The 17565-nt window shown below is 41.8% G+C and overlaps 1 protein-coding gene across 1 annotated transcript in view; it reads right to left on the minus strand.

The window, feature by feature from the left end:
* Positions 1–600: 600 nt before the first annotated feature.
* Positions 601–17565, minus strand: part of LOC146662847 (uncharacterized) — a 20583-nt gene continuing 3618 nt past the window's right edge. The window contains exons 3-4 of the mRNA XM_085417920.1: positions 12016–12668; positions 601–3109 (exon numbers count right to left, since the gene is read on the minus strand). Of these exons, the coding sequence (XP_085274046.1) occupies positions 2531–3109; positions 12016–12668 (1232 nt within the window). The 3' untranslated portion in view covers positions 601–2530. The remainder of the gene's footprint in view (positions 3110–12015; positions 12669–17565) is intronic.

Raw genomic sequence — 17565 nt, forward strand, 5'->3', positions numbered from 1 at the left:
AACACAAAAAAATATTTTATTTTATGTGCTGGAATGTGCAGAAAATAGGTTTAAATGTTAAACTAATTTCTTCCAGTCAGAGAATGTTGCATATAATTAAATTTTTGCTTGATGCATAAAGTTAAAAGATTAAAACTAATAAAACAAGTTTAAAAAATAAACGTTTCCATTTCATTACATTTTGTATGATGGATTATGTAGAAAAAGTAGATTTAGGCTGAAAGATCTATCGCTTTATCACCTCTTCAGATTGTAAATTGTGTTTTTTAAAAGTAACTAAATAATTAATAGCTTTTGAATATAAGTAATCAGTAAAGTAACGGGATTACTTTTTGGGGGAAGTAATCAGTAATTAGTTACTGATTACTTTTTTCAAGTAACTTGACCAACACTGCTTACAATCATACAGTTTTAACCGTATTTCACGGCGGGGAGCACCGGTGTGTTTGTTAGAGCAGACCCAAAAGCAGACACTGGACGAAGGAGCTGGTTTGCAAACCAGCAGGAAAACATGAAAAGATGCAGGCATGACACGAACTTGACATTAACCAGGCAGACCAGAAACATGACAGATTAGACACAATCAACAACATGGTGAACTTTAATACAGGGGAAGATGACACAAAGGAGACCTACTAAACAATGACCAGTAACTACAGCTAAGGAACCTAGGATCTAATGCCAAAAGGACAAACTATAAACAAAAGAAAACAGAGCGCTGTGTCAACGGATCCAGGACTTAATAAAATCAAGTTTTTAAATTGTTTTAGGTGCTACTGTTACGTGTTTGATTCTATTTTGATTTAACATGGAACCCTTGTTAACTGAATGTGCCTACGGCTCCACCCTATTTCAATAGGTACCTCCCACAGGTTGCACTTATTCCGCCAACGATGTGGAGATCGAGCTGTTTTAGATTCAGCAAAATCAAGGCACTCAAAAAGATCCTCTGGAAAAGATTAAAATTCTTGGAACAGAGTTTAATACACAGAATTATATCAACAGGAAGAAAATACAGTTTTTCTTGCCTTCTGGCAGCTGAGGCGAGAAAAAAACAATCCCAGGTTGCAAAAACTTCATTAATATAATTGTAGATAATATTTGACCTAAATATGCGGGTCTTGTGATTTTAAACATGTAGGTTAGATGCTTATCACAGTGATTCCATTATGTAACCACTCCAGTGTATGTATAGTGTATACATGTCAGTATAAGTCAAGTGTATACAGGTATATATGTCATACAGTTGCAGTGGCCTCATTGTTCTGACAAAGAAAACTAACCTATCGACTACACTACACAATGGAAACATGGTAACAAATAGGGATGGGAATCCTTTAAGTTTTATCCGATACCGGTGTCAAACTGGATATTTTGAAACCGTGCCGGTGCTCGAACCGGAGGTTAAAGAATGGAAAACACAAACTTTATACAAAAACCTCTTGTGTTTTTATTTTTAGCAGTCTTTTTCTGCAAAATGATAACCAAGTTAGCCTTTTCTGTTGATACAACATACCTCCTTTGGTTGGAACCGGGGCTACACTGGCAGGGCTAGAGACCAGGACTCCACTCTTCGGGTTCTTGGGGGATATTGCTAACTCCGGGTCCAATAACAGGCACCACATCTGCAGTAGATGTGCTCGGTGTGAGGTCTTGTAGCAAGCTATCAAATACGGTGCTTTTTCTAGCTTTTACAAAAACGCTATGCATCACCAGGTGCTTCATCAGATGCTGTGAAGTACAGCCAGACCTTTGAGTGCTTCGCCTTGGGCATTTTTAATCTGTAGCTCTCTGTTGCAGGGTGTTTTGGTACCATTCTTTATTCATGGCTGTGTTTGGGGGCAAAATTATGAGTGAGCCCACTCGCTTTACTGTTGGCATGACACAGGACTGATGGTAGCGCTCACCTTTTCTTCTCCGCTCAAGCCTTTTTCCCAGATGCCCCAAAACAATCGGAAAGATGCTTCATCTGAGAATATGACTTTGCCCCAATCCTCAGCAGGCCATTCACCGTGTTTACATGTTTTTTGTTAAATTAAATCATGTTAACATGAAATAAACAGAAAAGGAAAATTGTGACAACAAAATCTCTTTCTGACTTCTTTAGAAATATATATTTTTCCAGCTCCAGTCCGTAAAGTTAATCTCCAACAAGTAGGACAAAGGATCACCTGCAGCTAAGACGGGATCTACCCTCAACCTGAGCTCACCTGGTCCACCAGCCCTTCATCCAGCATCACCAACAGCAACACAACAGCCCATCAGATTGACCAGCAGCTTTACAGCATCAGCAGTTCTCTGATACTTCCAAACAGTGACATGGATCTATATTACATCTGTGCAGTCAGCACTGGCAGAAACAGGAAGAGAGCAACCTTCAGAAAAAGAAATATTAAATCCATCCATCCAGCTAGTGGAACATTTTCATCAGATCTTTACAGGAGATTACATCTGAACTCTGTGGAGCCTGATCTCAAGGGTTTTAAGTCTGACACTGAAACCAGTAGAGGATCTTTCTGTCTCTTCAGATTCACTGTGATGGGAGCGATTTCAGCCCTGTGTGATCACGCTGATGTTTGCACAGAGCAGACAATGAGGTGAATGTTTTGGCACATTGGTAACAGTGAAACAGTTTATTAGTAACGTGGGATCGTTTGTGTTTGGAGTATGAACTGAGATTCCTGAAGCTCTTGTCACACTGGTCACAGCTGTAGTTTCCTTCCATGTGTGTATGTTCATGATTGTTACGACTACCTGGATGTGAGAAGCTTTTGTCACAGTGTCTGCACTTGTATGGTTTCTCTCCTGTGTGGACTCGTTTGTGTGTTTTAAGCTCCAATGCAGAGATGAAAGATGACCCACACTGATCACAGAGGTGCTTTTTAACCCCAATGTGAATCAGTTCATGTCGCTTTAAGTCAGCTATTGTGGGGAAGCTTCTCCCACATTCTTTGCAGTTTTTCAGGTTGTCGCCAGTGTGTTTACGTTGATGTCTTTTTAGGGTGTCTTGTCGACTGAAAGTTTTTCCACAAAGGTCACAACGAAAGTCTTTCCCACCACCACGGTGATGACAGGGTTGAGAACTGGATCCATCTGTGTCGCTCTGCTTCTAAACAAAGGCACAAAGACAGTGTAAGTCAGTCCTTCAACATTTTTATCCTGAACGTCGCCTGAAATAAAGAGCATCTCTGCAGACGTCCAATTACATTTGGCTGTTTCAGTTAACACACTCAGTTTACTGGGCTGCAATAACTACAATACTACCACCATAATACTACAGTAATACTAAAATCATAACTGACATGAAAATCTGAATAATCACTCAGAGCTGCTTTTCCATGCAGTAGAATTGCTAACATGCTAACACAGTTTAATGAGCAGTGTAGGAGCCATTCTTGGGTTAATACCTTATGTGGTCACTAGAGGTCACCTTTTTCTGTTTTGATTATGTAATGTAAAGGTATTTAAGGTAGACGCACGTAATCGGCGTCAGGTGTGTCATTGAGAAGGCAAACAGTTTGTGACCGTTGCGCTGTTATGCTATGTCGATACGGAATAAAGACCAAAAAGGACAAGATACATACTGCTGGATTTATTGGACTGTGAACATTCATGCATACCAGTGACATCGCGTCACCCCCGTTAACGACCACCTCAGTGGCTTCAAGCGTAGGCTTAGCCTCTACATTAGAGTCACAAACTCCTTTTCTTTGGGGAAAAGTTTGTGCCAACTTCGCCGCGGTGTTTTGGAGACTCGGCGCAAGCAGGAAAATTAAAGTCTGAGTGATCGATCGCAGAGCTGAATGCCGTTTGGAAAGGTTACCGTGGAGGTTTCACGAGGAGCGGACAGCTGGACTAGCGGTCTGTCAGCTGACGACGTGGAATGCTTGGCGATTGTTCCGTGGATGTTGGAGAGGACTCAGAATTCTTCATCGGAATCGGTACGGCGCCCAACGCAAGGTATGAGTAGCGCTACTAATAAATGGCCATTTATAAAAGTGTGCACACTTATTTAAGAAGACGTAATTCCAATGCATTGGTGGTCAACCCAAATAAAACTGATTTATAAACAAACTTTCGCATGTGCGCATAAACCCTCAATACTTGATAAATATTTGAGTTTTGGAACATTTGAACTATGGACACAAATAAAGCTGCTGACAGGCCCCCGGAGCCTGCTGCAGAATCAGCTGTGCAAAGTAGCAACGCCAGCAAGGCTGGGACACATCCAGAAAAGGAAAAACGAGTGGTGAAATTGACTGCTAAGGCACTTGCAGAGAGACTAGACAGACTGCAACGTGATAGAAAAGCTAAATTAAATAAAGCTAATAATTTAAAAGAGAGTATAAGGGTCTCAATGGAAAAAAATGAAACTTCTATGGTTAAAGCATCATTCAGTGATTTTGTTGGTTTGTGTAATGAAGCAAAAACAATTCATGGTTCATTGATGTGTTTGTTACCAGATGATGAAAAAGAAAAGCATGAAACATGGTTTAAAGCAAAAACAATGCATTATGATGAGTTCACTTATGAAGTGAAAGAATGGTTGTCAGGTTGCGAACATTTACATTTAAAGGGTGATCATGGTGTTGATGATGGTGTTAAGCCAGAGGACAGTGTTTCAAATGTTGTTGGTAAATCTTCAGTCACTAAAAGCTCATCTAGTGGTAAAGTGAGCACAACTTCTTCTGCCAAAATCAAAGCAAAAGCAGAAAAAGCAGCATTACTCGCTCGTATGGCAGTCCTAAAAGAGAAGCATGCTTTGGAGGAGCAAGAGCTAAAGCTAAGGAGGAAACGTGAACAGCTTGAGCTTGAAGCGTTGCTTTCTGCCTCTTCTGCAAAGTTAGCTGTTCTCCAAGCTGCTGAAGTTCAAAGTATATCTAACATATCATCCAATGCTATGAATTCATATTATGAAAAGGAAATCAAGAAAACAGCTGCTTCAGCCACAGTCAAGCCTAGTACACCAGTCAATGAAGATAAACCTGCAGTGCAAATAGTACAGACTGAAAGCAAAATATCTGCAATGATCCTGCCAGGAACGGAAATCGAAAGTGAGCCACAAGCTCAAACGGTCATCACAACACAATTTCACAATGTGGATCCTCCATCGCCCAGGTCAATTCCTACAGCGGCAGAAGGACGGTTGGAGGACATTTGTACCATTTTACAAAGACAAAATGAAATAACTGCAACCCTTGTTCAGCATCAGCGTGCATCGTCATTACCATCCAGGAAAATACCTGTATTCGATGGTGATCCTCTTCAGTACATCTCTTTCATTAATGCGTTTGAACAAGGAGTGGAAGAAAAGGCCAATAAGAGGGACTGCTTGTATTATTTGGAGCAGTTTACAACAGGACAGCCGAGAGAGCTGGTACGCAGTTGTCAACATATGGCTGCAGGACAAGGCTATATACAAGCAAAGCAACTGCTCAAAGAACACTTTGGAAATGAATATAAAATTGCAACTGCTTATATTGACAAGGCGTTATCTTGGCCTGCAATTAAAAATGAAGATGTGAAATCATTGCAAGCATATTCCCTTTTCTTATGTGGGAGTTGTAATGTCATGAAAACATTGCAACATATGCAGGAACTGGACATGCCAGTGAACATGAAAATCATTTTGTGCAAGTTGCCATATAAAATGAGAGAGAAATGGCGAGCGTTTGCATATGATATATTGGAAACCTCTAAACACAGAGCTCGGTTTCAAGATTTGGTTGCATTTATTGAAAGGCAGGTGAAAATTCTTTCGGATCCTTTGTTTGGGGACATTCAGAATGTAACGTCAACAATCCCTGTCTCAAAGGTTGACAACAGACTGAAGTCACAACCAATCAAACAAATTAAAGGGAACAGCTTTGCTGCTACAGCCACACCCATGAACATGAATAAAACCTACAGCACGGAAAGGCTGATTACTACAACAAGCCATGACTTTACAGTAAAGCCATCTTGTGTCTGCTGTACTCAACAACACACACTGGAGGAGTGTCAACAGTTTCGGCGGAAGAAGCACAGAGACAAAATGCTTTTTCTAAAGGAGAAAGGGCTGTGTTTTGGTTGCTTAGGTGCTGGGCACATAAGCAAGGACTGTGCTAAGCGTTTGATATGTAGAACGTGTGGTAAAGGTCATCCCACTGTCCTCCATATTGATAACAATGGTGTAATCCCTGAATGCTATGGAGAGCCCTCCTCTTCAAAGAATGTAAAAACTTGTGGTCATACAGGGGCCGGAAGAGAAAGCGGTTTGCTTTCCATTCTGCCAGTTCAAATAAAGTCTGTTAAAGGTAGTCATGTCATACAGACATATGCTTTTTTAGATCCTGGCAGTTCAGCTAGCTTCTGTTCAGAGCACCTCATGCAAAAGCTAAATCTTGTGGGCAAAAGAACTCAATTCCTGTTACAAACGATGGGTCAAGAAAAGGTAGTCTCTGCCCACTCACTTACTGGTCTTGAAGTTTCTGGTTTAGGCAGCAATGCCTTCTATGAACTTCCAGAAATCCTAACACAGGAAAGGATGCCTGTCACCACGGATAACTTCGTAAAGGAAGAAGATCTGATCAGGTGGCCATATCTGTCAAAGGTTCAAATTCCCCACATAATGGCTAATGTGGACCTGTTGATTGGATGCAACGCTCCCAAGTTATTGGAACCATGGGAGGTCATTCATAGCCAGGGGAATGGCCCATATGCTATAAGAACAGCATTGGGTTGGGTCATAAATGGGCCCATGGAAGATGGTAAAATCAAATCAAATCAAATCAAATCACTTTTATTGTCACATCACATGTGCAGGCACACTGGCACAGCACATGCGAGTGAAATTCTTGTGTGCGAGCCCCACAAGCAACAGAGATGTGCAAACACAACAACACAAACGAGCAAAATACAAGAATGGCCAACCTGAAACTAATAAATATATGTACAATATATAATAGTGTATGCATTTCTGGATGTGTATACTAAATATTTTCCTACGTGTGTGTGTGTGTGTGTGTGTGTGTGTGTGTGTGTGTGTGTGTGTGTGTGTGTGTGTGTGTGTGTGTGTATACACATTTTTACAAATTAAATAGTAAAAAAAAAAAAAAAAATATATATATATATATATATATATATATATATATATATATATATATATATATATATATATATATATATATATATATATATATATATATATATATATATTTATAATAATAATAATAATAATAATAATAAAATATACAGAGTTGAATATGTGCAGAACAAGTGGCATTTATATACAGTGTTGAGTGCATAATGTTGAAGTTCCAGTAGTGAAGCTGAGGTGTCTATGACGTGTTCAGCAGTCTGATGGCCTGATGGAAAAAGCTGTCTCTCAGTCTGCTGGTACGGGACCGGATGCTGCAGAACCTCCTTCCTGATGGAAGCAGTCTGAACAGTTTATGGCTGGGGTGACTGGAGTCCTTGATGATCCTCCCCGCTTTCCTCAGGCAGCACTTCCTGTAGATGTCTTGGAGGGAGGGAAGCTCACCTCCAATTATCCGTTCAGAGCACCGCACTACTCGCTGGAGAGCTTTGCAGTTGTAGGCGGTGCTGTTGCCATACCAGGTGGTGATGCATCCAGTGAGGATGCTCTCAATGGCACAGTGATAGAAGGTCCTGAGGATGCGGGGGCTCATGCCGAATCTTTTCAGTCTCCTGAGAAAGAAGAGGCGCTGCTGCGCCGCCTTCACTGTTTTGTTTGTGTGTACTGACCACGTAAGATCCTCAGCCAGGTGTACGCCAAGGAACCGGAAGCTGCTCACTCTCTCCACAGCAGCGCCGTTGATGGTGATGGGGGTGTGTACTTCTCTGCACCTCCGGAAGTCCACTATCAACTCCTTTGTCTTTGCGACGTTGAGGGTGAGATGGTTGTCTTGACACCAGTGGGTCAGGGCGCTGACCTCCTCCCTGTAAGCCGTCTCATCACCGTTGGTGATAAGACCCACCACTGTAGTGTCGTCCGCAAACTTCACAATGATGTTGGAGCTGTTAGTGGCTGTGCAGTCGTAGGTGTAGAGTGAGTACAGGAGAGGGCAACTTGGACAGCGAGCACCCACCAACAGTTGTAAATAGGATATCTGTTTGTAAGCTGGAGGAGATGTTGAAAAGTCAATATAACTATGACTTTAATGAAAGGGTTACAGAGGAAAAGGGTTTGTCAAGGGAGGACCTTAAGTTCATGAAGATCATGGAAAAATCTGCAACAATGGAAGACGGACACTACTGTTTGAAGTTACCTTTTAAAAAGGACAACATAAAGATGCCAAACAATTTTTCCATAGTTAAACAAAGATTGCAAAGTCTACAACGAAAACTTCTCAACAATGAACAGTTGCATAAAGAATATAAAAACTTTATGGACGAGATGATAAGTAATGGATATGCAGAGCAAATACCTTCACAGCATCTGTCTTGCGAAAATGGAAAGAAGTGGTACATCCCTCATCACGCAGTTTACCATCCCAGAAAACGATCTATAAGAATTGTATTTGACTGTGGGGCATCATTCCAGGGGACATCATTAAACAAGCAGCTCTTACAAGGTCCTAATCTCACAAGCACATTGCTTGGGGTTTTGCTTAGATTTCGACAGGATCCAGTCGCATTTATGGGTGACATAAAGGCAATGTTTTATCAAGTTAAAGTTGCCAAAGAGGACAGAGACTTTCTGCGTTTTTTAGGGTGGCCAGATGGAGATCTGAGCAAGGACATAATTGAGTTTCGCATGACTGTTCATCTGTTCGGTGCAGTATCTTCCCCGAGCTGCGCCAGTTTCGCTTTGAGAAAAACAGCTGAGGACAATCAAACTGAATTCCTAGACAAGGTATGTGAAACGCTGAAAGAGAACTTCTATGTGGACGACTGTTTAAAGAGTGTGGCCTCCACCTCAGATGCTGTTGATTTGGTCAAAGATCTTTCAGCACTCTGTCAAAGGGGAGGATTTACACTGACCAAGTGGGTCAGTAACAATCGCACCCTGTTGCAAAGTATCTCTGAGGAGCAAAGGGCTAAAGACTTGAAAGAATTAAATCTTGACAGAGACAAACTTCCGGTAGAAAGAGCTCTGGGCTTGCAGTGGTGTGTGGAAACTGATACATTCAACTTCAAAATGGATATCCCTCAAAAATCCTGTACTAGGCGTGGAATGTTATCAAGTTCCATTTACGATCCATTGGGATTTCTTGCACCAGTCCTGCTGCCTGCCAAAGGAATGCAGCAGGAGCTTTGCAAAAGGAAACTGGGATGGGATGAACCAATACCCCAAACCATGTTGCAAAGGTGGAAAGGTTGGCTCAGTGATTTGCAAAGGCTTTCCCATTTCAAGGTTAAAAGGTGTATACAACCAAGAGAGTTTGGACCTCTCTCACATGCACAGCTACACCATTTTTCAGATGCTGGTGAATCTGGATATGGAACCGTGTCATATCTGCGCATGCAAGATAATAGGAAATCCATCCACGTCGCATTCTTGATGGGCAAGGCAAGAGTAACACCTCTAAAACCTGTCACTATTCCACGTCTGAAACTAACAGCTGCTGTAGTTGCTGTCCGAGTGGATCTCATGTTAAGGGCTCAGTTGAGAGTGAAACTCGAGCAATCTATATTTTGGACAGATAGTACATCTGTACTCAAATATATAATGAATGAGGATAAACAATTCCTTACCTTTGTGGCAAACAGAGTCTCATTCATTACAACTGCAACTAAACAATCACAATGGAGATATGTAAGCTCAAAGGAAAATCCAGCAGATGATGCTACAAGAGGGCTCAAGGCTGGGAACGTTGTTCATAGCAGCCGCTGGTTCGAAGGACCAAGCTTTCTGCAGAAGCCAGAAAGTGATTGGCCAACCAATTTAATGGAATGCTCCTTAGAACCAGAGGACCCTGAAGTCAAAGGTGAGGCCACAGTAAATGTTACTCAGGTAAAAGACTTGCTTGATGCTACATGTCAATTGATGGTGTACTTCTCAGACTGGAGAAGGCTCAAGGTTGCTGTTGCTTGGTTCCTTAGACTAAAGGCAATCCTTCGTTCAATGAGGGATAAGAAAAAAGGACCGCAACCTTACTCAGATAACCCAATTTGTAAAAGTACTACAAAGGAGAAAGTAAAGAAACCGCAGCTGTACAGACTATCTTCAAAGGATCTTCTGAAAGCTGAGCTTGCCATTATTAGATTTTGCCAGCAACAACGATTTGGAGAGGAGATTGCTACGTTGTCAAGTGGGGAAAGTTCTGTGAGCAGGCACAGCTCAATTTATAGATTAGATCCTTATCTTGACGATGAAGGCCTCTTAAGAGTTGGGGGACGACTGACAAAGGGCTCCTTACCAGAAGAAACGAAGCATCCCCTTGTTCTTGCAAAAGATCAACATGTAGCAAATCTCATCCTAAAGCACATTCATCAACAGCTTGGTCATAGCGGTCGTAACCACACCTTATCCACACTAAGGAGAAGATACTGGATCACAAAGGCCAACTCAGCTGTAAGGAAGGTTATCGCAGAATGTAATTTTTGCAGGAAATATCATGGAAAAGCCTTGGAGCAAAAGATGGCAGATTTACCCAAGGAAAGAACTTTGCCAGATAACCCACCATTCACCAATGTCGGAGTTGATTACTTCGGACCTATTGAAGTGAAAAGAGGACGAGGTACAGCTAAACGCTATGGAGTCATTTTCACCTGTTTAGCCAGCCGAGCAGTGCACTTGGAAGTGGCTAGCTCTCTAAACACAGATGCCTGCATTAATGCTTTGTGCCGTTTCGTGAGTCGAAGAGGTCAAGTCACTCACATCCAATCGGACAATGGAACCAACTTTGTCGGAGCAGACAGAGAGTTAAGGGAGGCTCTTGAATCGCTGAAACATACCCAAATAGCGGATGCTTTGCGACACATTGGAATAAGATGGAGTTTTAATCCGCCTGGAGCATCACATCATGGTGGAATTTGGGAACGGATAATTCGTATGATCAGAAAGATTCTGAGATCCGTTCTTCAGCAACAACAGTTGGACGACGATGGATTAAATACGGTTCTATGTGAAATTGAAGCAATTTTAAATGACAGACCCATCACAAAGCTTTCTGATGATCCAAAAGACCTAGAGCCACTTACACCAAATCACATCCTCCTGATGAAAGGAAAACCATCTTTACCACCCGGACTATTTGACCCTCAGGATATGTATCTGAAGAGAAGATGGAAACAGGCTCAGTACATCTCAGATCTTTTTTGGAAACGATGGATACGCGAATACCTGCCTTTGTTACAGGAGAGACAAAAATGGAACCAAAAGAAGAAGAATCTAAAACCTGGAGATATAGTCATTATAATGGATTCTTCTGCACCACGTGGTTCCTGGCCACTTGGAAGAGTTCTGGAAGCCATTCGTGACAAAAAAGGACTTGTGCGATCTGCACGTTTAAAAACAAAGACTAATATTCTGGAAAGACCTGTAACTAAACTTTGCTTGTTACATGAGACTGTAATCTAAAAGTGTGTTACTTATGTTTATTTATGTGAATGTATAGGTCTAAAGTAGACTGTATTAGTGGCTCCTTATTTTCTTTGTGATTAGAATTGCCATGTCTGATAGCCATTTCAATTAGGGGCCGGGGTGTAGGCGCCATTCTTGGGTTAATACCTTATGTGGTCACTAGAGGTCACCTTTTTCTGTTTTGATTATGTAATGTAAAGGTATTTAAGGTAGACGCACGTAATCGGCGTCAGGTGTGTCATTGAGAAGGCAAACAGTTTGTGACCGTTGCGCTGTTATGCTATGTCGATACGGAATAAAGACCAAAAAGGACAAGATACATACTGCTGGATTTATTGGACTGTGAACATTCATGCATACCAGTGACATCGCGTCACCCCCGTTAACGACCACCTCAGTGGCTTCAAGCGTAGGCTTAGCCTCTACAAGCAGAGTTGTTCCAAACAGTCAGGCTAAAATGACAAGATAAAAATCTAAATACATACCTCACAGTAACTGCACTTGTAGAGTCCCTTTCTGGTGTGGATCTGTTGGTGTTGTCTCAGGTAACGTGGAGCTTTAAAAGTCTTCTCACACAGGTCACATTTATAAGGTCTCTCCACATTGTGGGTAAACATGTGTTGTTGTAACTGCCTGTTGGTTATAAACTGTTTGCCACACTGTTCACAGCTGTACACATAATGTCTGGTGTGAATGCGTAGGTGTGCATTTCGACTCTCTATGTGGCTGAAAGTTTTTCCACACTCGTCACAGCTGTATGCCTTAATTCCAGAGTGGGTAACTAGATGATTCTGTAAGCTCCTACTGTGAGTAAAAGCTCTGCCACACTGATCACAGCTGTACGCTTTAACTCCACTGTGGATGAGTTGGTGTGATTTTAGGGCACTCTTCCAGGTAAAAGACTTTCCACACAAGTCACAGCTAAACGCTTTAACTCCAGTGTGGATGACCTGATGACGTTTTAGTGACTCCTTCACAGTAAACTTTTTCCCACACTCGTCACAGGTGTGTGTTTTCTCTCTCTTTCTTCTGTGAGGTTTGTCGGCCTCCTGAGAGCGCTGACTTCTCGCTCCATGTTGGTCCTGCAGTGACAGAGATACAAACAGAGGCAGTGAGTGAAATGCAGTCGTGGAACAAACTCAACCTTCAAACTCCCTCCATTAACACTAGTTTTAAACCTGAAGGTGGAGTGTGGCACCAAACACCTTAAAGGTCTCTTATCCCCACCTGCTGGTAGTTCTAACACATTACATCCAACCTGCTGTTAAAAATAATTCATGACTGTTCAAACTCTAGATCATGCCCTCCTGCTAGGGCTGAGCCATATTACCGTATTTTCACAACCATAAGGCGCACTTAAAAGTCTTAGATTTACTTCAAAAAGTACGGCGCGCCCTATAGCGCAGTGCGCCCTGTGTGTTGTAATGAGGACGTAGTAGAGAACGCCATGAGAACGCTAAAGGGTGAAGTGCGTGCGTTGACTTTATCGCACATACCTGTATAAAAGAACAGGTATGTGCATTATGTGGAACATCGTTTTTTTAACAACCCTGAAAATGGCAAAGAGACACGCTTACGAAGCACAGTTTAAACTGAAGGCCATCAGCTATGCGGAGGAACATGGAAATCGAGCAGCGGCGAGAGAATTTAAGATTAACGAATCGATGGTTCGCAAATGGAGGAAGCTAGAAAACAAGCTCCGGCAGGTCAAGAAAACGCAGCTGAGTTTCCGTGGACATAAGGCGAGGTGGCCCGAGTTGGAAGAAAGACTCGAGCGGTGGATCATCGAGCAAAGAACGAGCGGGAGAAGTGTTTCGACGGTCACCATTCGGCTAAAAGCAGTTTCACTAGCTGAAGAGATGAACATTGAACATTTCCAAGGAGGTCCGTCTTGGTGCTTTCGTTTTATGAAACGGTGCCATTTTTCCATCCGGACCAGGACTACGGTAGCGCAGCAACTTCCAGCGGATTATAAGGAAAAGCTGGCCATCTTCCGCTCCTACTGCAGCAAACACATCGGCGACAAAAACATCCAGCCCAGCCACATTACAAACATGGACCAGGTCCCGCTCACTTTTGACATCCTGGTGATTCACACTGTGGAGAAGAAGGGGACCAACACGGTGGCGATACGCACAACGGGGCACGAAAAGTCTTCTTTCACTGTTGTGCTTGGCTGCCATGCTAATGGACAGAAACTGCCGCCTATGGTGATTTTTAAGCGAAAGACTTTGCCTAAAGAGAAGTTTCCAGCAGGAATCATCATTAAGGCAAATGAAAAGGGCTGGATGGATGAGGAAATGATGAAAGAGTGGCTGAGGGAGGTGTATGTAAGGAGACCAGGTGGTTTTTTCCACGCATCACCATCGCTGTTGATCTGTGACTCTGTGTGCCCATCTCACAGCCGATGTGAAAAAACAAGTGAAACAAATGAACTGTGAGCTTGCTGTCATTCCGGGAGGCCTGACAAAGGAACTCCAACCGCTGGACATCGGTGTGAACCGCCCGTTCAAAGTAAGGCTGCGAGCGGCCTGGGAGCGATGGATGACCGGTGGAGACCACAGTTTCACTAAGAGTGGAAGGCAGCTACGGGCGAGTTACGCCACAATTTGCCAATGGATTGTAGATGCTTGGGCTAACATGTCTGCTGGCACTGTTGTTCGAGCTTTCGCAAAAGCCGGCATCATTTCCGAGGAGCCGCACGGCACGGAAAGTGACTCTGACAGTGAAGAAAGTGAACCTGGCATGTTTGATGGAGATTTAGCGCAGCTGTTCAATTCAGACACAGAGGATGAGGACTTCGATGGGTTTGATTAATGATAAAAATGTGAGTACCAAACTTTGTTTTGCTCCTGCTTTATTTTTAAATACGCACACTTGTATGCTTGTGTGTTGTTGATGATGACGATTACCGGTAATAGAAATTTGAGTAAGGTACCGAACTCAGGTTTGCTCCCGCTTTATTTTTAAATACGCATACGGTACTTGTATGCGCCCTATAATCCAGTGCGCCTTATGTGTGTGTTAAATACAGTAATGGCACACATAACTGAGACTGCGCCTTTTAGTACAGTGCGTCTTATGGTCGTGAAAATACGGTATACCGTTCACGGTAATACCGGTATAATGTTAGGCAACGATAGGAAAATGAAACATCGCAATAGAATGGGAGTAAAACGCGCATGCGCAGTGCCTTTGTTTTCATACGCACATGGCCGATTGTTGAGTGAAACAGATGAACCAGAATTGGTTTGTAAAATGGTGCAACTTCCGTGATGTGGAACTGATTTGGTGTTTGTCCGTCAGATACACAACAAAGCACATTTTTTTGCAGAACATGCAAGCGGCCGTCGTATTTGTCGGACTAAGATGCTCTTAAATCTGGGAGTAATGTGGGTCCTAAACTCCATATGCTTCAAGTCAAACGAACACTGCAGCATCACTGAGAGTTAAAAACTGTCTTAATTCTTTCATCTTTAATAAAACGATCAGCATTGCTGCTTTACCAGGTGTAACTATGATGTTTAACTTCCAGGTATCGATGAAAACAAAAGTTATTACATTTAACGGAGTTAGAAGTTAGCAGGAAGCTCGCTAGTTTCGCTAGTTACCTAAGCATGATACAGCATGTTCTGAAAAAATTCAAACGTACAGCTCTGCTATCACTTCCAACATAAATGAAGACAGGAAACTAAACAGCAGTGACGTTTGTAGGGTTACTGAAGTTGGGCTAGCTGGTATATAATGATGTGCTACGTGATCGCTAGCGACACAGCTATGTTAGCATAACATAAACAGTGAAGCTGGAGGACGAACACTAACACTTTTCCACTTATAAAAGTTAACGTGAAAGTTCCTCATGGTTAGAGACAAATGCAATCGCATGGCAGGATGCTGTAAACGGACCAAACTTCAGTCAGGAGAACTGAGATAATCCATCCACAATACAAGGTTAGTCATTAATATACTGCAACAACATGGGAATAGAGCAGCTGCCAGAGAATTCAACATTAATGAATCAGTGCTACAGAAGTTTCACGTTTGCTCCGGCAGTGATGGCTAGGTAGCCCACTGCTTTGTCTATGCTCGCTTGCAGATTCTGGATAGAAAGAAACAATGAAGGAAAGAAAGATAGAAGAAATGTAAGATAGGCTTCTACTGCACCACAGCTTCTGTTACCTTCAAGGACTCTGCATCACAGCTAACGAGGCTAGCAGCCAGGCCACGCAGGGCTCCACCACCAGCTAACAAGGCTAGCAGCCAGGCCACACCAGGCTCCATCACCAGCTAACGAGGCTAGCTGCCAGGCCACGCCTGGTACCAACAAACAGCCAGTGAGGTAATTGCCAGGACAAGCCGGGCTTCGGCAACCCTCAAGGGTGCTTCGCAACCAGCGGGCCTTAACGCCGTTAAGATGCCGCCTAAGAGGGGCAATGTTAACGTTAATGAGGAGGAACTGGAGGACATAAAGAAATCCCTAAACTTTATGTCTGAAGAAATAACAACAATATCAAAACAACAAAAACTGATACTCAATTTAATGGATGATATTAAAGAACTAAGAAGGCAGAGCGAGGAAAAGGACAAGAAGATTGCTATGCTGGAAGGACGGGTGTCAGATCTGGAACAATATTCAAGAGTAAATGATGTGATAGTGACAGGACTGGAAACCAAGCATCAGACATATGCACGGGTAGCAGCATCAGAGAGAGGGGAGCCACCCGAGCAAGAGCTACGCTCTTTGGAAGAGCAGGTAATGGCCTTCTTTAAAAGCAAAGGTATCGAAATGGACAGTAAAAATATTGAGGGATGCCATCCTCTTCCGAGGAAAAACAAAAATCAAATACCTGCCATTATCATTCGTTTTGTTAATAGAAAACAGAAAAAAGAACTGCTCAAGCAAGGAAGAAAGCTAAAAAGGTACAAATGTTTATTTAAATGAACACCTAATCAAGAAAAATGCAGACATTGCAAGACAAGCAAGAATATTAAGAAACTTGGACGTCAGACTGTAAAATATTCATTAAGTTAAATGGAACACTAGAGCAGGCTAAGGTTCTAGTCATCAAAGAGATGACGGAACTAGAAAAATATAACTGAAAAATGCTAAGCAGTGCTAAATATGATGGGACCGTCCAAGTGCACAACCAACGCAGATGTCTGACAATTTTCAACTAACAACTCATATAGATATTGAAAATAAGACATTGATGTATGACAGCAACATAGATCCTGATTGTAATTTCTTTAACAATAAGACAAATGAATGCAATTATTATAAAAATGAGCAACTTAAAAAGGAATTCAAGGTAGAACAGGGTATAACAATGGTTCACTTTAATAGTCGAAGCTTATATGCAAACTTTCAATCCATCAAAGACTACATAACACAGTTTGAACAGCCATTCAATGTGATAGCCATATCGGAGACCTGGATAACTCCTGGAAAAGAAGAAGACTTTAAAATAAATGGATATGAATTCCTTCATGTAGACAGGATCAACAAGAAAGGAGGTGGGGTGGCACTTTACATTGATAAAAACCTAAAGTACGAAAGAATGGGAAGAATGACAACTGTTATTGATGGAGTGATGGAATGTTTATCAGTGGAAATAAGTATGGAAAAAAGGAAAAACCTAATTGTCAGTTGTATATATAGAACACCAGGATCTAAGATTGAGATATTTAAGGATAATATGGAGGACTTATTTACAAATATAAATCAGAAAAGAATGTTTATTTGTGGGGACTTTAATATTGACTTATTGAATCCAAATCATAATAAGAGTACAGAAGAATTTATTGATTCCATGTACAGCATGGGTTTATTTCCACTGATAACAAGACCGACCAGAATAACATCTCATTGTGCAACTCTATTAGATAATATATTTACAAATATAATAGAAGGAAATATAAAAAGTGGACTGTTAATCAATGATATAAGTGACCATTTACCAGTCTTTGCATCTTATAATTGCTATTATAAAGTGAACAACGATGGACATAAGATTATTTACAAAAGAATAAGAACA

This window comes from Rhamphochromis longiceps, linkage group LG9 (genome assembly GCF_057381845.1).
Source record: "Rhamphochromis longiceps isolate RC_006_pf linkage group LG9, R_longiceps_female_GT1.1, whole genome shotgun sequence".
Classification (NCBI taxonomy): Eukaryota; Metazoa; Chordata; class Actinopteri; order Cichliformes; family Cichlidae; genus Rhamphochromis; species Rhamphochromis longiceps.